The 26,479-nt window shown below is 43.9% G+C and overlaps 3 protein-coding genes across 3 annotated transcripts; all 3 read right to left on the bottom strand.

Moving 5' to 3' along the window:
- Positions 1–2,257: 2,257 nt before the first annotated feature.
- tekt4 (tektin 4) lies at positions 2,258–6,272 on the bottom strand (the record flags this gene model as incomplete). The annotated part of the gene is made up of 7 exons (XM_080494273.1): positions 2,258–2,475; positions 4,164–4,318; positions 4,391–4,526; positions 4,681–4,767; positions 4,847–4,990; positions 5,329–5,399; positions 5,745–6,272. The coding sequence occupies 7 exons, from the start codon at positions 6,270–6,272 to the stop codon at positions 2,262–2,264; spliced, it is 1,335 nt and encodes a 444-aa protein (XP_080350399.1). The 3' UTR covers positions 2,258–2,261.
- A 1,718-nt stretch (positions 6,273–7,990) lies between these two features.
- On the bottom strand, positions 7,991–14,973 carry LOC308145153 (polymeric immunoglobulin receptor-like; the record flags this gene model as incomplete). The annotated part of the gene is made up of 9 exons (XM_080516512.1): positions 7,991–8,357; positions 8,453–8,520; positions 8,594–8,689; positions 9,337–9,390; positions 10,568–10,864; positions 11,626–11,943; positions 12,867–13,193; positions 14,617–14,670; positions 14,952–14,973. 9 exons carry the CDS (start codon positions 14,971–14,973, stop codon positions 8,205–8,207), a joined length of 1,389 nt encoding a protein of 462 aa, XP_080372638.1. The 3' UTR covers positions 7,991–8,204.
- Positions 14,974–16,308: 1,335 nt separating this feature from the next.
- LOC308149277 (meteorin-like protein) lies at positions 16,309–21,534 on the bottom strand. The gene is made up of 5 exons (XM_080520966.1): positions 21,251–21,534; positions 19,889–20,060; positions 19,566–19,794; positions 17,712–17,771; positions 16,309–17,058 (listed from the first exon to the last, which is right to left on the bottom strand). The coding sequence occupies exons 1-5, from the start codon at positions 21,343–21,345 to the stop codon at positions 16,718–16,720; spliced, it is 897 nt and encodes a 298-aa protein (XP_080377092.1). The 5' UTR covers positions 21,346–21,534; the 3' UTR covers positions 16,309–16,717.
- Between the last annotated feature and the right edge of the window lie 4,945 nt (positions 21,535–26,479).

Below are 26,479 nucleotides of genomic sequence, written 5' to 3' on the forward strand. Positions count from 1 at the left end.
ACGCTCTCACACACAAATACATGTTTACACGCGGCCCTGGCCCTGCGTTGGTGCCCGCAGCGTGTGGTGTCATAAAGTAAATGCTATGTGCTCTGCAGTGAGACTGAGACTGCATGTCTGAACTTTGCATCATTGCATGAAGCGGAGTTTCATAACACTCTCAGTCGTGGCACTTCCTCACTTGATCTGAGCTCCGTCTAAGAATAGAGGCGAGCGGCGGCCCCGCGGCCACGGGGAGACCAGCACATCCATGCTGATGAGCTTTAACACTTTTTTTTTTTTTTTTTTGTGATAATGAACTCTTTCACATTTGTGCAGGGGTGTGTTTGAACTTTCTTTGTTGCTTCCATGCTTCTTCTTTCATGAAGCAAAGCTCAGATGAAGAGAAAACTCAATCAACCACAGGACGGATGGCCAACCTTCCAGACGGATTTAGTTTAATACACCAACGACTTCGTTCTCTTTAAGTGACATCTTAATATGTGTTCTCATTTTAGGCTGCAGTTTAATGCAAAAGTCCAGACTTCTTTTGTGATATAAGAATAAGAGGTCACAATGAAGAGGTACAGAGCAGCTTCGTGTGCTTTCTAGGGTTTAACAGCGCCCTCTTGTGGAGTAATTCACCGCTAAATAACAACACTTTCTGGCTGAGCATTAATCATGAGCTAGATGTTGGTCACATTATCGATGAGTTTTATGGAAACGGAGCAGGATTCAAAGCTGAATAATTAAGAAATGAATCCCGAGGCAGAACATGTTTCTACCACCAGGCTTCAGTACAAGACAAGACAGTTCAAAGTGTAGTTTACTTTAATTCTACTATTTTAATTCTCCATGATTTCAGATGCATGAATTCATCATCAAATTTAGTTGTGTTGTTTCACTTGTGTTTTTTTTGTCATAAAAGTGTAAATGTATTAATCATGTTTTAAATGAATACGTTTAGTCAAAGAGGCACCTGTACAACATGGCGAGTGGTATAAACTTTATTGTTACTGTGTTTATACTTCTGAGAACTGTTCGAACATGAACTTTCCGCAGTGTAGAGTTTTCTATTCATAGCAGGGCTTTTCACTGTGATGCACAGAGCTGGAACAACAAACCCTGTGGCTGCTTCCCTCTCACTCTCCACATGCTTCGTCTCGCTCCAACACATGATTCTGGACAACTCCTCCATGACTATTTTTTTTCAGCATTATTTATTTGAAGATATTTGGCACATTTGGGAGGATTATTAAGTACATTTGGTACAAAAACACAAGATATTAAGTATCGTTGACAGATTTGGAAGAAGTATTAAATGTATTTGATACAGAAACATAAGATATTAAGTATATTTGACACATTTGGGAGGATCATTAAGTATAATTGACACAAAAACACAAGATACTAAGTATAGTTGACACATTTGGGAGGATCATTAAGTATAATTGACACAAAAACACAAGATATTAAGTATAGTTGACACATTTGGAAGGAGTATTAAATGTATTTGACACAAAAACATAAGATATTAAGTGCATTTGACACATTTGGGAAGATTATTAAGTATATTTGACACAAAAACATAGGATATTAAGTGTATTTGGCATTAAAACACAAGATATGAAGTATATTTGACACAAAAACACTAACATTGGCAGCAACAAGGCAGGAAGTGATTTATGTTAGAATGCTGGGCTTCAGAATGTTTTCACATTATAAGATGTTATTTCTGCCATGTTATTTCAACATGCCAAAGGAAATAAAGCAGATTTTACTTTTTCACTGAAGCTTCTTTTATATTTGTTTTCTCTATTACACCTAACATGGATGAACGCATGAACACAATGAACATAAAATGTGCAGGATTTCTTTTTGTTTTCATTTCATCCCTGCATTCCTGTCGAAGCCTCCTGGCGCCCCTCGGTGGAGGCACGCCACACGCAGTTTATAACACTTTTGGTTTGTTGCACGAAAATGTCATTATAAAATGTTGTTATAAAAAAAACATAAACATCATAATAAATCAAAAGTAAATTCTCTTCGTGAATCATGTGACGACACAGAATTGTCCAAAAATCATAAAACACTTGAGGAACACATCATTTTATTAAGCTTTTCTTTGAAACTGCGGTAAAATTCCATGGATCATACATTAAATGAATTCAGAGAAAAAAGTATATGTCACTACTATCCAGTGCCAAGTCTTTTTCTGGCCACAAACTATGTCAGTAAATCTCATCACAGTAAAACAAAGCAAACTCAACGGTATAGAGTTATCAGTACCCTGACAGTACGGAGACGGTTGGGTATCGTTTACGACAAGCGATGCACTTCTCTCTCTCGATGAACAGCGACTGAGTTTTACAGCTTATGTCCTTCTCAAGCGCCATGCGCGACTCCTCCAGGTGAGACAGGGAGCTCCTGGCTTCACTCAGCTGCTGCTGCAGAGACGCCAGAGTGGCGTCCAGCTGCTTCACCTCAGCTTCCAAGCTGCAGACGCAGGTAACACAGGTAACACAGGTAACACAGGTAACACAGGTAACACAGGTAACACAGGTAACACAGGTAACACAGGTAACACAGGTAACACAAGTTACACAGGTAACACAGGTAACACAAGTTACACAGGTAACACAGGTAGCGCAGGTAACACAGGTAACACAAGTTACACAGGTAACACAGGTAACGCAGGTAACACAGGTAACACAGGTAACACAGGTAACACAAGTTACACAGGTAACACAGGTAACACAAGTTACACAGGTAACACAGGTAACGCAGGTAGCACAGGTAACACAAGTTACACAGGTACCACAGGTAACACAGGTACCACAGGCAGGCCCGCCCCTCCCTACACGCAGAACACGCGCTGTGCGTAGGGCCCCGCGATCTATGGGGGCCCCCATTTTGCGCAAGTGAATTGAATTAATAAAGTATCATCATACTCTGCAAATGCGCAAAGGATGCGCGTGCATTTTGCCGAGAGGTGCGTAGAGCACCACCACCAAGTCAGGAGAGGCAGGAGAGAGAGAAAAAAAAAAGAGACGAAAGCGCGAAGCATCACCATCTGACCAATCAGCGGTCAGATGGGCCGGCAGGCAGTTGTTTACAGGTAGAGAGTAGAGAGAGAGAGATGGCTTCCAAACGTCAATACAATAATAATCGTAATAATAATGATAATATTTATTATTATGTTATTGGAAAGGGGGCCCCAAAATAAAATCCTGCTTAGGCCTGACCACAGGCAACACAGGTAACACGGGTAACACAAGTTACACAGGTAACACAGGTAACACGGGTTACAAGGTACCACAGGTAACACAGGTAACACAGGTAACACGGGTAACAAAGTACCACAGGTAACACAGGTAACACAGGTAACAAGGTAACACAGGTAACACAGGTAACACAGGTAACAAGGTAACACAGGTAACACAGATAACACAGGTAACACAGGTAACAAGGTACCACAGGTAACACAGGTAACAGGTAACACAGGTAACACAGGTAACACGGGTAACAAGGTAACACAGGTAACACAGGTAACACAGGTAACACGGGTAACAAGGTAACACAGGTAACACAGGTAACAAGGTAACACAGGTAACACAGGTAACACAGGTAACACAGGTAACACGGGTAACAAGGTAACACAGGTAACACAGGTAACAAGGTAACACAGGTAACACAGGTAACACAGATATCACAAGTTACACAGGTAACACAGATAACACAGGTTACACAGGATACACAGGTTACACAGGTAACACAGGTAACACAAGTACCACAGGTAACACAGGTATCACAAGTTACACAGGTAACACAGGTAACACAGGTAACAGATAACACAGGTAACAAGGTACCACAGGTAACAGGTAACACAGGTAACAGGTAACACAGGAAACAAGGTACCACAGGTAACACAGGTAACACAGGTAACAAGGTAACACAGGTAACAGGTAACACAGGTAACAGGTAACACAGGTAACACAGATAACACAGGTAACAAGGTACCACAGGTAACAGGTAACGCAGGTAACAGGTACCACAGGTAACACAGGTATCACAAGTTACACAGGTACCACAGGTAACACGGGTATCACAAGTTACACAGGTACCACAGGTAACACGTGAGCATGCGGAGAAAGCCAGACGGAGGACAGACGAGGTGTGCGTACCTGAGCTGGGGCTGGTCCCTGCAGAGCTCCATGTTGGGCCTGAGGGAGCGAAGGTAAAGTCTGGACTGCGCCACCCTGAGAGGAGCCTCTTTGTCGAGGACGGCCCGCTGTAGGGTCTCCATGTTCTTCTCCTGGGCGCCGATTTGCTCTAAGATCTGCACTCGGGACCGTGTAGAATCAGTGACGAGTCATCGATCAGTCGGCCGCGCCGTTGTTGAGCTCCGTACCTCAGCGTGCCTGGTCTCCAGCTGGGCCTTGGCCTCACATAGCTCCTCACAGCGTTGGCCGAAGGCTCGATCCACGCTGCAGCACTGAGCCCGCAGGTCCTCAGTTGTGTCCCGCAGCAGTTGCTCCACCAGCAATCTGACACACACACACACACACACACACACACACACACACACACACACACACACACACACACACACACACACACACACACACACAGCGCGATGCCCGAGCTTAAATCAAGCCAGCATCACGTCCTGCAGCAACTTAACGAGTACAAGACTCCAACCTGAGACTGTGGGTGGCCTGTTCCTCCTGCATGGCCTGGGACAGGTTGTCCTGGGTGAACTGTGTCCACGATGAGGGATTACACACACTGCGGCACACCACAGAGCAGATCAGGCACATTCTCCCATAGAGCGCTGGACTCGTCCACGTTCCCATATAAAACTCACTGCTCCTGCAGTTTGGCTGAGCCGGGGTGGAGTTTGGTGTCTGGACTGGTGTTGCTGTGTCGTCCACTGCGATCGTCGAAGCCATAAGCCTCCTGCTTGTCGGACCAGTCCAGCTCCAGCATCAGCTTGGCCTCTTCATTCATCCTACACACACACACACACACATACACACACACGCACGCACGCACGCACGCACACACACACACATTGATGCTCAGTGTTAACTACTAAATCAGATTACGTTCATTTCTCCTCGCTTTTTGTTCTTCTAACTTCGTATGAAACAATTATGCTGGACAATTTTTTAGCTTCATATTCAAATCCAAACCGCAATGCAGGAAACATAATTTATTTGCGGTTCAGTCTGTCTTTTTGCACATGTTGATATCACCATGACAACGACTTTACACTGAGTTGTGTGGCGCTGCACTGAGAGCTGCCAAAGTGATGGAGGAGACGGTTCCGGTTCATGCGACACTGACTTGATCTGACTGGCGACCTGAGCCGTGGTTCTCTTCAGAAGAGCCTGGACGCTCCTGATCAAGTCCAACTCCTGAAAATCAGACTTCAGATTAGTACCGCACGACTTTTAATTTGACTTATTTTACAATATGGTTTGGCTGAAATGGCGCCTCCATACTGGCTGGTTTTCTCATGTTTGACACCCATGAGGTGTAATGAGACAGAAAGTAGATACAAAAAAAACTTGAAAATAGTTAAAAGTCATTAATAACATAAACAAACTCCAACTTGTACAATCCCTCGATAGATCATGACTGTAATCACAGATTTTTATATTGATATTAGTTATTCAGATTTTTTTTTTCTTTTCTCATTTGTTCTTTTCATGATGATGTGTCAGACACCCCCCTGGTCTGGGTCACTGTGCAGGCCTGACCTTCAGCAGCTCCTCCTCCACGGAGTCTCTGACCAGGTCTGGTGCCGGTCTGCGCGCCCTGCAGCTCAGGTTGTCGGTGGCGATGGCGCACGGGGCCTCGGTGGCGTCCAGCGCCCTCTCCAGCCTGGCCTTCAGCGCCCGCAGCGCCTCGGTGTCGGCCTGCAGCCGCTCGATGTGTCGCCGCAGCTCGGAGCTCCAGCCGTGGATCTCCTGCAGCCGCTCCCCCAGCAGGCGCGTCCCGGCGGCCTGGCAGCTCCGCGCGGCTGCGTCCGTGTCCTGCTCCAGAGCCCGGGACTCCCGCTGCACGCTGCGGGCTTGCAGGCGGTCGGAGCCGGCCTGCTGGAGGATGCGGTGGTAGCTGGAGAACCACTCGCCCGGGGTGTATTTGGCCGAGCGGTACCCCGCCGTGGCTGAGCCCGCGGAGGGCTGCGCGTCCCCCGGCGCCACGGGAGCGCTTCTCCCCGGGACTCCGTGAGCCGCGGCCCGGCTGTCATAGTTAGGCCTCGACACCAGGACATCGGAGCTCATCTTCTGATTTTTTTACAGTTAAAATCAGACAAAATCAACCTCACTCAGGTAGAAACCAAGTTTCCAGTAAAACTCTTGGGGCGCTTTGACTCCTGCGTTTGTTTGGTGTTTCCAATAGTTACAGGTTGGAGAAGCTCAGATTACTGGACTGGTTATTTAAAAAGGTATTAAATTTCAGCTCCAGGCATTAAAACAAGTATCTATAACGTCACACTTTATTTAACCAGTAATGAGAGACACCTGGAGACTCACAAATATTATTTTAATCCGATCTGGTTGAAGAAATACTTGAATCATAGCACAATATTAACCATGAAGATTAACCTGAACTGAATATTATTTATACCAGTCGTATCAAACATTGGACCTACAGGCTGAAACCAGCCAACCAAGTGATTTGGTAAAATGTTTGTGATTTATTTACTACAGGGGAGCCTTTCTTTCATTCATAAAAATCATATCTTTCCTTGTTTTCATATGGCAAACATATTGTATGAAGTTGAGCCACTTCTTGCAACTAGAAATATAGGCACTGCAAATGGAAGCCATTTTTTTAATATTTTATAGAATTAGACACTGTAAAAATATTGTACTTGCTTTGTAAATTTGACATTTATGAAGTGATTCTCTAGAATTAAATTGTCACATACCTGCTTTAAATACAAGCGAAGTTCAAGGGGATGATGAAGGACGTTTCCTTTTTAATTTGTGAGAATAAAACATGATGCGAAATAAGTAAGTCAAATGAATCAATTTCTTAAACACATTTTTATTGCTGAATTTATTAAAAGTGTAAAAACATATATTACACACAGTGACAGTATTTGCAAACTATATAAATATATACGTATATTTTAAAGTTTCGTGTTGATCCCAATCCCATCTTCATTTTTAAGAATTCACATGCACCGTGTACAAGTATGCACAAAACATTTTGGGGCTTTTATGTAAAATTCCATGCAAGAAAATCCCCAAATATATTTGTTCCTTTTATAATCCCAGACTGAACTATGATAACCTTTCACCTTTACCTTGATTCTTTCTGTTACAGCACGTTGTGTCCCTGGAATTGTTTTAAGTGCTTCATATATAAAGATAGATTGGATGCTGAGTTTTGACAATGTCAGAGATGTATTTGTTTACATTTGCTTCACTTATGTTCTTTGCATTCAAATTTCTGTTTAGAGCTGCAGAGCGATTCTAAACCTTTTAAGTTATTTCAGCATAAAACAAACACCACAAATTATCCATAAACATAAAGTACAGTCAAAACTCTAAGCTTCAAAAAACAATTATCAGGCGTGCGGAGCCCCTCTGGTGACATTGGTGAAACAAATATTATTGCTTAATAACGCGTGGCCACGCGTTATTAAGGCGTGAGATATATAAGACGTGACCTTTAACTCATCATCATTGTTCCTTTAGCTGCTTGCAAACATGGACGAGTTTGATTACATTTCGTTTTATTTCAATCTGAGAATGAATTACAATGATATTCTTCAGGCGCTTGCAGTTAGGCATGGAGTCATTCTTAGCAAGAGACACTTAATCCGGCTGCTCAAAAAGCATAGGCTCACACGCAAACAGTATGCTACGGAGCCCCTCTGGTGCTAAAGGAACAATGATGATGAGCTAAAGGTCACGTCTTATATATCTCACGCCTTAATAACACGTGGCCACGCGTTATTAAGCAATAATATTTTTTTCACCAATGTCACCAGAGGGGCTCCGTAGGAAAAAGACGAAGAGAGAGAAGAAAAAAAAGCAATAAATATGTTGATAAAAATCATGAAAATGAAGAATCAAGTTTGGACAGAAAAAAAAAAAAAACCTTCAAGAGAAAACCCGCGTACAGAGTGTATCTCACAATATGCGGTGCATCTACTCCATGTTAGAATGGGACCCGGGTTTGACCGCGGCTGTGCCTGATACTCAGTGCATGTTTGCTGTGTGGACGCCCTGATTGCAGTAGATTTCCTCTGTTCTGACGACGTTTCCGTACTCCGGTTGGTCCTCGGCCACGTCGTCATAGTCGTAAGACGAGCTCTGCCTTGCCCGTTGCACAAACCCTTGATTGGAGTAAACCTGAGGAAGAAACAAAGGGACCACATTACAACTAGTGTGGCTGTGTAAAATCTGCCTGTTTTCACCAGTATGACTTTGTACGGATGTGTTCTTACGTCTGGTCTCGTCTTTCCCACCATGTCCACCGGCTTCCGTACGTTCGTGACGACCAGGACTTCAGCTTCTAGAGAAAACATGTAGAAACATTGGTGTCTGCCTGCAGAGTCCAACGCCTGCATCAGTGATGCACAATATACCTTGTTTTCTGTGGCATTTGTGGCGAGCTACGACCCAAATGAATAGCAGTGTGAGAACCACAGTGATCGCACTGAAAGCCCCAATGAGGATCGCAACTGCAAAAAAAAAGAAAAAAAAACCCAGAACAGAAATAGACTTCCTCTCAAACAACAGCAGGATGTTAGTCGCAAAAACACAACCAGTCTTGTAACACATCATTTAAAAAAGAGCCTGATATGTGACCATGATCTGAATTGTTGTAAAATATAATGTAATAAAACCCAAAATGTCACAATCGTCAATAATGTAACAAGATTTAACAAGAATTTAAATGATCTTAATATGTTTAATGCTCATATGTCAACTTATGTTGATGATTGGAGACATAGACATAGATTATAGAGAACAGAAGACTATAAATGAGTTGGGCAAGAGCGATCATAAAACTGTAAATAAATATACATATAAATAAATAGTCCAAACTTTTACAACTCATTCTTTCAGCATTATTCTAATTGAAGCAGTTCAAGTTCACGTTCAAACCATAAATCATTGACTCACTTTATGAAATAATAGAATTATTACAATACTAGGGGAAAATATTTTACCTGCCCTATAATGTAATACGAAAAGTTATTTTATTTTTAAGTTTTGGGCTCATGGTCTTTTTACATTGTTGACAGTTCTTATGTTACAGGTTTTATTACATTATATCTTATAACAATTTGGGTCGTTGTTCCATATTAAGCTCCTGGGAATTTACCTGGAGGAGGTTTGCCAGTGATGGGAGGAATGGCCGTGTCCTGCTGCCGAAACACTGCGGGAGAAGAGACACTGCGTTTTCACCTGGTTTGTCAGCAGCAGAGCTCAGGAGGTTGAGTTTGATGTTCAGATTAATCAACTGTTGTACCTTTAGATAGAACGACTTGAGTTTTTTACCTCTCAAGAGGAAGTTATGTTTTAATGATCAATCTCACCACCTATATATATATATACATATATACACACGCACATACATATATATATACATATATTTAATTTTAATGTATTTATTTGTATCATTTGAGAACATGATGAAAATGTCTAACCCAAACAGTTACGATGGAAACTCCACATAGAGCCAGATTTAATGAAACCTTCTGACAGTGAAGTGTCCAAAGAAACCTTGATACGCCATTGCCATTGTTTTTTGCACGTTTTTCACACCCAGGCTTTGAGTTTTCTGACATCTCAGCTCAAATCTCAGCTAATCTGAAGAAAATGTGTGAAAAAAATGTATGTTTTCTCTGAAATGTTTTGTCAATTTTTCTTGGTTTGGCCAGAGTTTGACACCGTGAAGTATTCACTCCTGTTTTCGGTCAACAAATTTGATTTCTGGGTTCTACTACTTTTATTTCCAGCCCAGCCTCCCTCTCGAATGGACCCCGTCTCCCGTGAAACATCAAACCACAAGATAATTTCTTCCAGAGGTTAAATGAAGGGATTTCTAAAATATAAAAAACTGGAAATAAACAATATCCAAATATAAAGTGAATGTGGGATTATTTAAGCAGATTGGATTCCTTGTTTTGTGAAAGATCAAACCTTTCATTACAAAAATGTAAAAAAAAACACTGAGGTTGAGTTTTATTTTGATGAACTGAGACGAGTGTGTGCCTTGAAAAAAAAGGGCGACTGATGTTTCCGTTGATTAGTGGGTGAAATCCAAACACTGGTCACTGGCTCAAGATCAGTAAAACGCCAAATGAGTAAAACGGAACTGAAACAAGAACGAAGCCACAGGACAGGCACACATCTGCCATGGAACCTACAGTTATTCTTATTTTCCCATTTGCTAGAAACACACAAACTGCAAAAATAGCTCATACATCCTGCAAAATGAAGCCCTGCAACCAAAACCAAACGCAATGTTATCAAAATCAAACGTCAGTAGCATCACGTGACACACACCTACTTGCCCCCACCTCTCCGCCTCTCAGTGGGCCCCAACTCACCCGACAGCTCCACCTTGGTGTAGTTCGCCACCGTCCAGCGTGAGTCTGAGCCACACCAGTACGTCCCCGAGTCCCCGGCCTCCAGCTTCCGCACCGTCACCGAGAAGGAGCTGGAGGCCACGTCGTCCTGCAGCGCGAACCGGCTTCCATTCCTCGCCGTGTCGGTGCAGTTGTTCCGGTGGTGCCCCTTGCAGAGGAACTTGCGGTTTTCCCGATGCCGAGGCGGATACGGACACTGCAAAGTGACGGCTCGTCCCTCGGCGCCGCTCGCGTTGCTGGACCTGACGCAGCACCACTCTGTCGCAAACACGACGCCGTCTCACTGGAACGTGGCTTACAGGCTACATCTCATGGAATTACTGCAGGAAGTGCATTAATTTGGGCCATAGTCCTCGTTTGAAGCCGTGGAGGGGAACAAAGCTGCCGCAGGCCCTTTTGGCGGCGAGTAAAAAAAGCTATTCACCCGAATCCACCTACACTGGAAGACCGGTATGGAATTATACTGGAAATATTTAGAATGGGAAAATTGATGCAGTATATGAAAATTCAAAAAGACAAATTTGACCGAATATGGAATGAATGGATTGAATATATATCCCCAACCAACCAGACTTTGTCTGACCTCCTCCAAAGCTTCATGAAACCATTTTCCGTCTCCTTTTTTCTGTCTTTTTTTATTTCCTTTCCCATCCTCTCTCTCTTATTTTGAAGCACCTTTTTTCTGAAGAAAATTTTAAATTGTAAGCACCCTTGGTTCAGTTGTTCATGTTGTTGTATAATTCTGTGTGCAGTAAAATATATGTGTATATCTTGTAAAAAAAAAATGTGAGTTGTCATCAATTGTTATTGCCTTTTTCAAATAAACAAACAACTAAAAGAAAATGAAGTGCAGTAATTGATGAGGGGTTTTATGAAATGTTTTCATATTGGATTTTCATGTTGAACTTTAACTAATAAAGTCTGATAATATTTCTCTTAATGGTAAAAAACAACAACAAAACAAACAGTATATTTCACATGTGAACGAGTCTAAGAGATAAATGGACCTTTCCACTCACCTTTGACCTCCAGGTGAACGGCAGAGAAACCCTGCAGCCCGGCTGACTGGACCCCACAGAGGTACGGCCCAGAATCCTCCCGGGTCAGCCTGCTGATGGTGACCGTGAACCTTCCCGACACTCGGTCGTCACTGACGGCGAAGCGTCCGCCTGACGTCCCCTCGGAGGTGATCACTGCCCGCTGCAGACACGTGGACGGCCGAGTCCCTCTGCACACCAACTTCACTTCGCTTCGGTGTTTGGCAGCGTAGGGACAAGTGATGGACGCCGAACCCTCCTCGTGACTTTGGATTTTATCCACATGGCTGCAGCAACTGTCTGTGACCGATAGACCAGAAACACTAAACTACTGTACTGTTTACACCTGCACTGAGTACATCTCTTTTACCTATCTACACTGTGTGTATATCAATCCTGGCAATTTACTCTATTTTTAAAGGATTTCTTTCTTTTTTTTACTGGAATGTTTTATATATTTATCTATTTTTTACATAATCTATTTTTTGTGCTCTTTTTTGCTCTTGTTTAGATATTTACATATGTTTACATATTTTTATTCCTTAATTTTATAATTTCTGCACCTTTTTACCTTGAGCTGTTGTAAGTTTGTGTTTCCCCCTGCGGAGGAATAAAGCTCTCTACTCTACTCTACTGGATTCAACGTTTATGTTCAGCTCGCAGCTAGGAGCTTTAAGGCTTTTTCTTTTTTCTCATCTGTAATTCCTGATTTCTCTCTCTCTCTCTCTCTCTCTCTCTCTCTCTCTCTCTCTCTCTCTCTCTCTCACAGGTGTAGCTTCACATTATAAACCACCTTTTCTGCCAAATTAAATTCAATATAATTCAAATGGATGCATGGGAAACCCACTAAAGGTAAAAATAAAATTAAAATGGAGGCATATGCAGTCTCTCAAGTATGTTTATGTACTGAAACAGTATGTGTACGGTACATTAATACACACAGACGTGTGACTGTGAGCTGACAGACCAAATATAAAGCCCTGATACACTAATACACGCCCAAAAAGTAAATATTTCTTTTTTTTTTTTTTTTTTTTTAAGAAAAGGGTTTGGAGCAATTTTAATGAAGTACTTTTATTTGTTTCTGTTGTTTGTGGTTTTGTTGCTGCTGCTTCTCTTGTCTGATTTTTACAATGCAGCGAATTGTAGAAGAAATAGAAAAAGCCACCACAATGAAATACACTTATAGAGTTATAGTCAACATAACATTCCTCTTGACGTACCTGGTGTGACCTTCAGCTTGACCTCGTGGTACAGATCTGCCCCCGACCTGCTCACGCCGCACCAGTACTTCCCAGCATCCGAAGAGCCCAGATTAGAGATGGTCACGATGAACCTCAACACGTTTCTCTCGTCAGAGATGGAGAATCGGCCACTTCTGGCTTGTGGCGTGGTGATGAGGACGTCGCTGTTGCCACATTCGTTCTTGCACAGGTACTTGTCATAGGACTCGTAACCGGGACTGTAGGGACAAGAGAAACGAACGTCTGTCCCCAGGAATCCAAACACCTCCATCACCCCCGTGGCTCTGCTCACACCAACTGCACCAACTGCAGGCGGGGAAGAACAGCAGATAAAACCATTGCATTTTAATTTGTTCTGATTTGCACATCTGCAGAATGACAAAATATATCTATAAGTATATACATATATATAGTTATTTCCCTGTAGAGGACTTACTGCAGAGGAGCAGCAGAGTTCGAAGCCTCCACATCTTTGTTGCGTTTAAAGGAAACAGAAACCATCAAGGAGGGGTTTTTTTTTTTTCTCCAGAAATTGCTACGCCCACATTGTGCCACCATGTCATGACAATGTTGAGAACTTTCACTTCTGCATTTTTGATTTCTATATTTGTTCACTGCAACCGGATTATAATGTCAAAGAGAGCTGTTGTCATCAAAAACTGCATGAAACTCGTGATGAACATGATCTTATCAATCTTCTCCCAAACGTGTAAACTGTTTTATTTCTGGGTTTTATGTTGCTCAAGTGAACGTTGATAAATAAAACAAGTCGATATCACAAAATTTTACTTATATTGATTCATGATTGGCAGGATAGAACTTTTATCCCGACCTCCATAAGTACATAGTCTACACAAAAAATGCATTTTAAGTACATTTGATTTGCCTGATGTGAATTATTCTCAATCCATGTCCACTTCAATTCAATTTAGTTTTATTTGCTCGGTTGCAGGTTATTGTCTGTCCCAACTCTTGAGGGAACCTGATTGTTAAGCGCTTTATACGTTGAAAGAAGAATCTTTTATTTTTAAAAATTTTTCTAGATTTAACAGGAAGCCAATGATGAGAAGATATTATTGCTCTGTTTTCCCGCTGCAGCATTTTGGATAAATAACATTTTGTTCATGCGATTCCAACCCTGTTTGTAAATCAATATTTAAAGAGATGGGTCTGGACAACACTCAATGTTTTCATAGTGTGTCTCATAAAGAATTGAATAAACTGAATAATCTCACCTTGGGGGGAAAGTTTAGTGCCACAGGGGGGCGCTCAAACCCAACATCATCTGAAATGACTGTACGACTCAGTCCAAGACTAATTTCACTATTATCCTGTATGAAACTCTCTGACAGCCTCATAAACGCTCCAAAGACGATAACTTGTATCTTTCGAATTCCTTGAAATTCTTGATTATAACGAAATATATTATGTATATTATTGTAATGAACATTTGGAAGATTGTGAAAATGTTCATTGAGGTTTTGCTTGATATCAGAGCACATCCCTTAAAAATCAGACCAGACTTTCAACAAATAAAACAAAAGGGAAAAAAACAAGCATCACCAGATCGCCAATAACTTGATTAAGGTAATGAAGCTATGAAGATAGAGATCATTTGGGTTGTTGTGAATTCATGAATGCTGATTTTGTGACTGACAGTGAGACGATCCATGGATCCGCGGTTTAATCCTCCATACAGCTGATGCATTCCCAAACCTCATTTATCCACCATGCATATCCAGCTTGGAGCCACGGAGGGCTGCAGCCAATCCCAGCCTGGAACCTGGACAGACACAGACACACAGACACACACTGGCCCGTCCACACGTGTGTCTTGGAGACACCAGCAGAGGAAACCCGAACACCAGGCAGGGAGGACCTGCAAACTCCTTCCAGACACTCACTGTGACACCACGTTCTCACAGCCACAGTATTGCGAATGACAATGACACAAAGATTCTAAATTTAATTCACTGCATTATAAAAAGCCAGTGGTGGTCCAGTATGTGGGTGGAAGCATGCACGCGGAACCTCCCCCCCCCAATTCCCTCAGCTCCAGCTGACCGCCCAGCTGTCCCTCCGGCATCCTGCGGCGCAAACTGTTTCCACATCTCGCACACCCTCACACCCAAAAGGTTAGCATGAAGACCCCCGGTGCAGAGGGATAAGTGTGTCCTGAATTAGCGGCGATGCCAAGGAGAGCTGGGGTCTTGCCAAGGCGGCGTCGGGTGTCGCGGAGACGGGTTGGACTTCTGCGGCGTGGGCCCGTTTGCACGTCGGCAGCGCGCTGGGCACGTGTGTCACGGTCTCCTCGCGCTGCGCCTCAAGACAAACACACACACACACACATACACACACACACACACGCACGGCCTGATGGTTCTGCAGCTCCACCCCGGTCAAGTCCTTCCATCCTTCTGTGCTTCTTTGTCTTTGTGCGACTCGAATGAGGCCCGACAAACCCGCCAGCAAACTGGTCAATTTCCAAAGAAAACGTTGACTTTTTTAAAACCAGATTTCTACATAGTAGCGACCCAACACAGTACTGAGACCCGGCCGACAGGTCAGCGACCCGGTCATGAAGATTAGCGACCCGGTTGCTATCAAACTAGCCTCAAAGCCATGCGGTCAGGGGAAGGTTGTCAAAACACCCAGGAGGGTTACTTTAAAATGTCTTTATGTTGAGCTTGGAGTCATTTTAGGCAGAAACTGTTTAGTTTTGGGGCAAAATATAAAAATATAAAGGTTATGTTAACCAGCCTGAATGTGGAACCCGATTGTTTGAACAAAGAGTGGAGGTGACAGTGAAAGTGAGTTTCATACATTTGATATGTCAATGTGTGTGTGTGTGGAGTGGGGACATTCCAGTCATTCTTGTTCTTCCTGTGGAAAGAGCATAAAATGAACACGCACACTTAAGAAAATTCACACGTTCATTGTCGACTCTCCACGCGTGAACCTTTAACCACCATTTACCCACATTTCTTCTGCCGTTGTATTTGAATCACATGCTTCCTGTGTGAAAATGACACAAGAGGAAACGCTGACTAATGTTCTCTACTTGGAAAATTATTTTTAAAAAACAACCCACTGGAGGTCATTTCTCCTCCTGGACATTCTAATTTTGATAAACAATCGTCTTTTTGGCTTCACTGCAGTAACTCATTGCATCTTCCACTGGGCTATTCTCACACCTTGATGTTTTTTTCTGCCACAACCGGGATCGGATCTGGATCCTCACGGTCAGGACTCGAACAACCAACCACCGGGAACGGCCATTTGAACAGTTGACTATAAACTGAACATGTATGGAGAATGTGTTGCCGCCCTGGGATCAGAGTCACTGAGCCAGAAGGTCAAAGATCCTACATTATTTGCACCCATCTTACTTCACATCATTACATTCAGAACAACATTCATCTACGGAAAGACAAGATTTTATTAAAATGTGTTTTGGAGTTGTAGGTAAAACACACACACACTCAGTATATGAAGACTCACAGAGCTGTATACTAAACACTTCTGTCAGAAGACTCCTAAACTTTACAGAAAGCTTTTTACAAAGCAAAAAAAACAAAGTCATTTTTAAAAAAAAATGAGCAATATCACCACAGGGGTAAAAAAACAAAAACAAAAAAAAAATAGAAGCTTTGGCTTGTTGATCATTCGCTGTAATTCAGGTGCACATTTATAAACACGACGACTCAGTTCGGTCAGAAAGAGACGCTCCAGTCCGGTCGTATCCGTTAACGAAGGCTCCGGGTCTGGAATCCTGCTCAGCCCAGAGGAATCCGTCGCCAAATGAGTCCCTCCAAACGCCGTGAGGAGCTTTAATCCACCGCAGGCTGAGCAGGAAACTCTCCACCAGTTTCTATTCGACAGGGGTTTTCTCCCGCCCCCTCTGCTCCGACGTACAGTCTGTGGAAGTCGCCGTAGCGACGAGCGCAGCCGAGCCAGGCTTCACCGAAATGGACGGAGCCCGTCAGCAGGTACTCGCCGGCTCCCCGCCGCACGCCGCACCGCGCCGGGACGAAGACGCGTCCGCTCCAGCGCCGGCCCCGGGCGCCGCTCCCCGCGAAGATCCCGCTCTTCTGACGAAACAGTCGGCTCAACGTGACCGGCGAGCGCCGGTCGGGACCCGCCGCCACGCCGCCAAAGAAGCCTCTGCCGGCTGCACAGACGAGGAAACAGGAAGTCATGCATCCAAGCCGTTTGTGCGTCGAGCATGTTAATTATTAACAAGGTAGTCAAAGCAATTATTGTAAGTAATGATCAGGACAATTATGATGGGATTATTGAACATTGGGGAAGTTTATAGGATTAAATAAGTTTTACTTCTTCATACCTACATGTTGAATTAGAGATACATGTTTACATTAGATATGGGATTTGGAATTCCAATCTAGTCCTCGACATGCATGTTGATTTAATAAGCTGACTTCAGAGACAAATAGTTCTTTAAATTAAAATCCATAATTCTTCATTTTGTTAAAAGGCCAGAATCACGGAAAGGTGAGCCCACAATCACTTTAATAGTTTCATGAATCGTCTCTGGTTTCTGGAAGTGGCTGAACTTCGCTGCTGTTCGAGTCATGAACAGTCTGAACAGTTTCTATATGAAAAAAATCTCAATTTTCTAACTATTTTAGGTGCCAACCTTGTCCTCCAGATGGTTTGAAACCTTTATATTAAGCACTCTGGATGTATTAGATCTGTTTTCATTTATTTTCGATATGTCGATAGAACAACAATCTGATCACACAGTAAGAAAGCCAATGCACTGATCTGCATGTGTTTGTCTGTAACGCGTGTACATTTGTTTACCAAAGTCACTGGTGCAGACGGCCATGAGCACTTCTTCATCTGAACAGGGTTTACAGGCGGCTGCAAAAAGAAAAGAACAGCAGCTTAACGCTCAAAAACACACCTCGCTTTGCCTCTGCTTCTCTTTCTGGGTCTTTATGAGACATCAAAAGAAACAAGGAGAGCATGTGAACGAGACAAACAGGTGAGGAACACCAGATAATCAGAGAATTACCCTTCCCTCCCCCATCACCATGACCCTGTCAGCTATAAAAACAGCTATAAAACGCCCAGACAGACAGGAAACTTCTCTCTCTCTTTGTCTCTCTCAGTAGAAAGACAGTCCAGCCTTCCTCCACACTCATATGGGAGGGCTGGGTGAGTGTGTGTGGGGGGGGGTCTGCTCTGCTCTTGATTGACAGCTGAGAGACGATTGGCTGACCTCTGTGTTTGACCTTAACAAGACCTTTTGATTGGCCTGCTTGTTTTCATCTGTCTGGTTGACACTTTGGAAGTGTGGGAGCAGGAGACTGTGTGTGTGTGTGTGTGTGTGTGTGTGTGTGTTTGGGGGGGGGGGGGGGGGGGGGGGGGGGGGGGGTGAAGAAACCAGAGTGAAACTAACAAAACCTTTTTGTCAGGTCGTCTTCGGTTGGGGTTAATACAGAGCAGAGGTGTTCAACCCTCAATGGCTCCACTTTCACATTATTCATGCAATTCTTCTTCAAATAAAAGTAAGCGTCGTTATTAGTTTATAGAAGAGGCAACGCAAGACAAAGAAAACGGGTTTATCTGAAAACGACACCGTTCGGAAATTTTCCAAACACACTTGCCTCCCGCTTCCAGCAAAACACAACTTCTCCACAACAAATCATCAAGGTGTTTTCTGATACTGATACCGATAACTTTCCTGCTTCTCACAACGGAAGCCGGTACCGATAACTTTTTTAAGAGTTCAACAAAGCAGGCAAAAATGTAGGTTGGATGCAGGCAGCAAACAAACGGAGTGAAAATGAGCACAATCAAGGCAGCGTTGGCTATTTATAGGTGAATCTAATTATTTGTAAAAAAACAAAACAATATATCGGGCCGATAATCATCCGTACCGATTGTTATTGTGCATCCTGGACAAATCATACTTGCACTTGCACACTTCAGTTGCAGCCAATAGTCTCCCTGCACATTGGGGAGTCCACAGCGCTCGTGTCGTCAGTCTTTTCAATTTAACAGCACTTGTGTAAAGTGTCCATTTACTTTCCCATTCACTGGCTCAGCAGACACATTCTTTACATATTTCAGGTACCGAGATGACAAAGCTCGAGGACATTTTAAATGTTTATATTGTACTATTTTCAGCACAAATAATACTTGCTTAACCAGTGAATTGTTCTCCTGTAAATGAGGCCTGAAGCAGCGAAAAGCTTGAGTAGCATTTGCATCAAACACGTCTTCAGTTTGTAAAAACGCTCAAGGCTGCAGAAGAGATGCATTCTGGGCGTGTCAATTTTGTCCGTCTGTGCTTCTGTTCATCATATTTTAACCATTTGTTTGGGTTTGTGTTTTGTATATTATATTCATTTCCTATTTTGATAGTGTGTGTTTGTGGACAGTCACTGCATTTTATTGCCACACTTATACGAGAAAAAAGAAATAAATAAATCGAACATGCGCACTCTACAGAGAAAGACCAGGTTGGTATATGAACCCATGAACTTCTCTCTGTGAGGTGAGGAGCACTAACCACTGCACCACCGTCCAGCTCCGTGAGAAATCTCAGTAAAAAATCCTCAGAAAGCTGATGTATTCAAGTTGACGAGTTGAAAGTGTGAGAAAACTCCACGACAAGACCATCAAATATAGAAATAGGTGGTGTTTTACCTGGAGCAGGGTGCTGGTACGGGTACAGGTACGGGTACAGGTACGGGTCCTGGCTGGCCACCAGCTCGTACTGGAAAGCCGTGATCCTCCGGCTGATGTCGGTTTGCGGCACGGCCTCCACAAACAGCGCCCCCTCCCCGAGGCGGAAGCAGCGCACCTCACCGCGATGGTCGCGCTCTGCCAGCAGCAGCCTCAGGTCCCCGGAGTTCTCCAGGTACACGTGGGAGCCCTGAACACGGAGACCCCATGAAGACAACCTGCAATCCACCCGTCAACCCCGAGATTCACGAAGGGGGGGGGGCCCTCGTTCGTCGGTTCTTCACCTGGGAGTCGACGCGGGGCTTGATGCAGACGTGGAGGCCCGGCGACGGCTCGCCGTTTGGCCGCAGGTTGACGATGACGGCCCCGGTGGGGTAGAGCCACTCCAGGGAGCCCTCGGAGCAGCGGAGGTAGACCTGCTCCACGTCTCTGCGATGAGCCTCGTGGCTCAAACCGCTGCGGTCAAGAAGACATTTGGACTTTTAGGGCCCGTTCACATTGGGGCGGTCTGGGACTCAGTTCATGCACTCGCCCCCCCCCCCAGAGAGGTCGTTTGTAGACAAACCGAGACCCATGTTTTCAAGGGGACCAGAGATCAATTGTTGACTCTGGCTCAGAGTTCGTTCGAGGTTTTTTTTCCCCTGAAGAGAATCTGATCCGGATCAAACAGGACAATGTGAACACACTGTGGGACGACTCACACCAAAACCCTCAGAAAGACCAGCATAGTGAAACACTCCATTAAAACAGAGGCTGGAAAACCCAACAGGTCCTTTACTGTTGATCAACAACATTTCATGTAAATTAATCACAATTAAACACAATTTAAAATTAAAATAAATAAATAAAAATCAGTCCCTTCGAATCTGCACAGAATCAATTGAAAGTGCATAGATTATAAATAAAAAGTCATGATATCTGATGACATTTAATTTGTGATATGTTGTACAGGCCTGATTGAAACTGCAGAAATATGTCAAAGTTAAACAAACACACCGGAGAGATTTAATGATCGTCATTGGGTGGCAGCTGTCTCCCAACAAATCTCGGTCTCGTCTCGGATGTGCACCAGCTCCGTCGCCAGCAGGAACTGATTAAGTCGTTAGAGGTCTGAGGAGAGTAAACTTTACAGCACCGAGTGCAAAGTACGGACTTTTATTTTTATGACTTAAGGACTTAAGGAGCGATGAAAGGCGCCATGTGGCTGTATTTACTTAAGATAGGAGCAGGAGCAGAGGCGTTCCTGCCAGCACGCATTACTTTAAAACCAATCTTAATGGAGCAGATTGAAGCGCAATTAAAACAGATCTTGAAACAAACCCAACACATTTGATTATTGATCTCTTTAGAGAAATTATTATTCTGTCCGGGAATAGCGAGTGTGCGTAAATCCGCTTTGGATGAATTACGCACGGGTTGGTACAAGAACCTAAAGATAAAAAAAAAAACCTTTTCCACGAGTAGTGAGTGAAGTAACCAAGGGAATATGTGTGTAACTGTCTAATAACATAATACAAACATGTCCTGATGTCCCTGACGCGCATATTTGGCGTTTCCAAAAAAACGTGTCCCAGAAATCTTTCAAGTCGAAATGAAACATTCCTGCAGCAGTGGAACGTTAAAGAACTCCATCCATCCACCCTCACCTTCCTCTCCAGCTGCACTGGTCGCTGGAGTACTGCGCCACCGCCCGACACGCGAGCACCGCGGTGAGCCAGTGCGCCAGCCACGGCAGGAGCATGGCGGCTCGTCCGCCCTGCACTCACCGGATTCCCGCACCGCACCGCACTGGCAACGGTGCGCCGCGCAGCTCCTCGAAACCTGCAAAGATCCACGTGAAAGGAAGAAAAAAAAAAAACAACAACAAACAAACCACTCCACAAAGAGCTCCGTTAGAGCGCGCGCGGGCTACATATCGGGTGGAGAGACCACAGACCCGACGGGGAAAGTTTAGTGCGCGCGCAGCGGGGCGACACTGCCTTTAAAAAAAGACTTTCTCTGCGTGCGCTCCTCTCCGGAGGGGGCGCGTGCCAGCAGCTGACTCCACTCGAGTGACACGCGAGCGATCACGTTAGCCCCGCCCACCGGGGGTGGTAAAAAAAAAAAAAAAGAAGTTTCGTTTAATTTGCTCATTTTGGAACAAAAGTCATATTTTCATCAAATAATCTTTTCAAACCTTTTCTGACTAACAATCACATATGAACACTAAACAGTCCATGACAGTTTGTTTTTAATATATATTCACACAGTAAAATAAATCTGCATATTTTCCTCTGTTAAAGCAGAAGGCATCTCAAAACAATTTAATGAGGTTCATATTTTTGGGAAAATGTTTCATCCGTCATTCAGTTCGTGACTCGTCTTATTAAGGCTCCATTTACACCGGCTTCAAGTGATTTTTGCAGAAAATGTTCCCGTTTACACTGCAGTGTTTTAAAAACGATGTAATTTTCATGTATGGCCACTAGTGGGTGCTGGTTTCTTTTGTGCTTAAACTGTGAAATGTTGCATTTTGGAGTCGTGTTTGGTTTTTGTGTAAACAAACACCCAAAACGCCACCAAACTTTCAGTTTTCACTGACAAGTTTTGTTAAACCTTGAAATGACTTTTATTTATTTCTCTTTGCAAATCAGGAGCGTCTGATTTAATTTCCCACAGACTGAGGACATTTCTGCCCAAGAGGCAGTGCTTTTACTGCAGCATTATTGTGCCCATTGCTGCAATCTAATGTTCAGTTACTGCGTTACGTCACTCCCAGTTGACAAATCAGAAATACATAATAAAAGATGCAAACAAAAACAAGGTTTCCTTCAGCGTGTGCAGTAAAACGATTCATTCCTTCACACTAACAACCTGTTTCTACTTTCTGGAACTCATCAGCTCTTCTTCGTCCTGCAGGTTTCTTCACAGTGTCCGACTGAGTTATTGGCTCATGTGTGTTCATGCTGATTTCATAGACGCACGGTTTGAATGATCACTGAGAATCAGCTCAGCATGCAGGTTCCAGCAGCACTCCACACGTCCCTCAAACCTCTGCTAAAGTTCCTTCTGTTTTTAAATTCTTCTCGTTTATTCTCTGATGCGTTACCTGACAGCAGAGCTCGTCTCGTGGAAGTTTATTTCTTGAAGCACATATAAATGGGAGAGTGAACTCCACAAGCTGGTGTGGAACACGGAAGGTTCCGATGGAACAGAAAGTGGAACGTGTGCTTCAGATGCCTGTTTGGGTGTCGGTCGGTTTTCCCGTGAGAAAACAGCGGGAACGGCAACAATGTTACCGACTCGTCACATTCCTGCCTGAGCAATGTCACACGCTGCAAGAAATACTGTGGGCGGCAACGTGTGACCCCCCCCCCCCCCCCCCACACACACACACACACACGAGAAGCAGCAGCAACATAAACACTGAAATACTGACCATGCAATCGGCCCTCATGAGCAGAAACAAAGCTTCTATGAAGGAACTCTTTGGATCTCTTGAGGATCTTGAGGATCTGTGAAGGAGTTTTAAAGATACCAAGGCTGGGAAAAGTGCAGGAGGAAACCTGCAGACCCACAAAGCAAAAAACAACAACAACAACAACAACAAACAAACAAGCAAACAAAACGCCCGATTTCATCATCAGCTTCAAATGCAAAAGTCATGCTCCAGTACTGCTTTCCTTACAACAGTCACAAAACTGGCTGTCACTTAGTGTTGATTGATTGTTTTCTTCATTATATTCAGAACAAAATCATTGTGTTTCTCTTCTCCTCATGGAAACATTCAGAAAAACCAGATTTGATGTTGATAACCTAACAGTTTCTCTAAATAATTATAAGCCATTATTTCTTGTTGTCTGGCAAACTACCCAGAGAAAGTTAGACTTCTCACTATTAGAGAAACGAAAAAAATTCCTCTGGTTTAAAATTGGACGCAGTTTCACTGGGACACTGAATCTAATTCCGTCATCTGCTGCTGATGTGCCGTTTGACCTCAGATGCTCCTCCACTATGCAAAGTATTCACGGAGCAGCAGAGCCGCTGACACCCCCCCCCCCCCCCCCCCCCACCCCCCTCCAGGCCGCCTGCAGTCACCTGGCTGTCCACCTCGTCTGTCCTCACACCACTTCCTCGTCCCGCCGCCCGCACATTCCTCAATCTCCCATTTCAACCTCAGTGACCTTCGCTTCCTCTCCCATCTGGAGAAATCTTAATTTACCTACAGAGGCGGGGCCGGGGTTGGGGGTGGGGGGACGGGGGACCCACCCCCCAGGCTTGTAGTCATGCTGATTGCTTTGCTTAATGGCAGCGTGGCAGTTGCCAGTGGGGAGGGAAACACACAAAAGTCAGAGTTTTCACAAACCAGCGTCCAGCTATGAGATCTTCTTTTAATGTTTGCAAACTAACTTTTGTCATGAAAAGGCAACGACATCGTGTGAAACTAAACTAATATCAATTTCGCTGAAACTTAAAAAAAAAAAATCAAAATCAAAACTTTATCACAATCTTATACTTTTGTCAAAATATTGGTAATAAATGTTATAAGACAAGATGCAGAGCATGCTTCAACAAATGCTATTAATTTATTACAATATCTTTTATTTCATTGTCCACTGGGGGGGGGGGGGGGGGGGGGGGGGGTTGGATTTTTGTAGCCTTTGAAACTGAAATCCAGAGTTCAACCAAAATAAAATGCTCCTTTAGAAAACAACAGGTGGCGAAACTTTGATTTGTTGTTTGTGAGATTTAATATCTTCTCTTGACTGAAGCTTCTTCTCGTCTAATTAACACTGTTATTGGCCTCAGGCTGATCAAGAAATGTTCATTTTATAAACGTATATATCTAGCATCTGTCCTCTTGTAGCGTGAGATTATCTGGAATGCATTTTAAATATATATATAAAAGGTTTAGTAAAGTATCTTTTAGTTAAAAGGTTCATTGAGCCGATACGGAGGAGATGAAGAGGGGATTTTTAATTCGTGCCCCGATAGAGAAGAATCTGCTCATCTAAAAGCAATGTTTCCATAATTTCCATTAGTGTCAAATACATTCACGTGTAGACGACTTGTGTTTCATCCTGCGGTGTTGAACTGGGGAGGGGAAATAACTCCCCCAGTTCAACACAGCAGAGTACACATGGTCACACTCCAGAAGATCAATCGCCTTAATGGTTTGAAGAAACACATGAAGAACTCAAAAGAAACACAATATCCACAAAGATACGTTTTCTTTCAACCCTAAACACACACACACACACACACACACACACACACACACTGAAGGAACATCGACACACAGGAATGTGGTAACTTTCCAGGTGAATGAAAAAGTCCTGAGTGTCTGACCTTCGTGACCTCAGACTCTTATCTCTCTCATTTATCAGCTGTCCAGTTAGAGATTCTGCAGCTGCACACACACACACACACACACACACACACACACACACACACACACACACACACACACACACTGTGTGTGTGTGTGTGTGTGTGTGTGTGTGTGTGTGTTATCAGTTGAGTGTAAACACTGAGCGTAGCTCTGTTTACTCTCCAGGTCTCGTTCATAGATTCTCCATTAGAGCGCCGCCCGATCGTCCATCAAGTGCTTCATCACGAGGGGGGGGCGTGGGGGGGTGGTGTGGGGGGGGGGGGGGGGGGGGGGTCAGACAGACGACCGGACGCGTCTCAGATGGAGCGTGGTCTTACCTAAACAACTCGCCCTGGTTTGTCACACTCTTAAAAATTGATGTTTCAAACTAAAAGCACACCCATTCATCCAAAAAAAACCACCTGCAGCCACATCATTCCATGTGCCGTCAATCAGCGGCTGGAAGCTTCAGATGTCTCAACACGGCCGAGCAGCAGCCCGTACAAACCTCAAAAGATAAAGTAAAACTGCAATAAAGATAAAAAACAAAAACACAAGTTCACATTTCCTAATCGTGCAGCCACGGTGCAGAATGCCGCATTCAGCTCTCACCACTGCAGCCTGGATTCCGAGGGAACCGGCTCTCGCTTCAAACTCACCGGCTTCATTTCAGATACAAAACCGTCATTGGGGAAACACTGCTGCTGTGTATCGACAGTCTTTTCTGAAAAGTCCCACAACTCGTACTGCTTCTGGTCGCTCCTCGTTTCAGTTTTCTGCTTCCAAATGACTGGAATCGGCAGCAGCAGGCCTTCAAACGTCTTACATTTATTCCATAAAACCAATAATGAAGGACCACTGCTCTTGTTTTTATTTCATTTTATTATATTAGGTTTCTTAACATATATTACTGGAAAGAAGTGTGTGTGCCACTGTATTTCTGTATACTTGTTTAGATGTTTTTCTTCATGGCTGGGTGTGTGTGTGTGTGTGTTTTTTATGTGTGTGTGTGTGTGTGTGTGTGTGTGTGTGTGTGTGTGTGTGTGTGTGTGTGTGTGTGTGTGTGTGTGTGTGTGTGTGTTCAGTGCATATGGAGACTCCGTGCTAAGTGGAAGTGATATATTTCTCAGACTCCACACCGCTACGGCGTGGGTGGCAGAAACATGGAATTTGTTTTTACTTTTATTTATTTTTTTATTTTCTTCCCTCAGGCCTCACAAGGCTCCTGCTGTTCATCCGACGCCGATGCCCGGCCGTCACTCCTCACACGATACACCGATTCTAACAATCTCACCCCGCCGCTGACAAACAAAGACATCAAAAACAAAACTCTGTGCCCGAGGAGCCGTTTACCATCGAGCTCCTTTTCTCCAAACTGCGGCCAGGTTTACAGTAAGAGCGACCGCTTCACCGACCCGGGGAAACAACGGGCGACATTGTGTGGCCGACGGCCTGTTTACCTTCGGGTGGAGGAGCTGCTCCGTCCGCGAGGTCAGATCAACTTCTTTTTGAAATCTGTTTACGG

This window comes from Blennius ocellaris (assembly GCF_963422515.1).
Source record: "Blennius ocellaris genome assembly, chromosome: 3".
NCBI classification, from domain to species: domain Eukaryota; kingdom Metazoa; phylum Chordata; class Actinopteri; order Blenniiformes; family Blenniidae; genus Blennius; species Blennius ocellaris.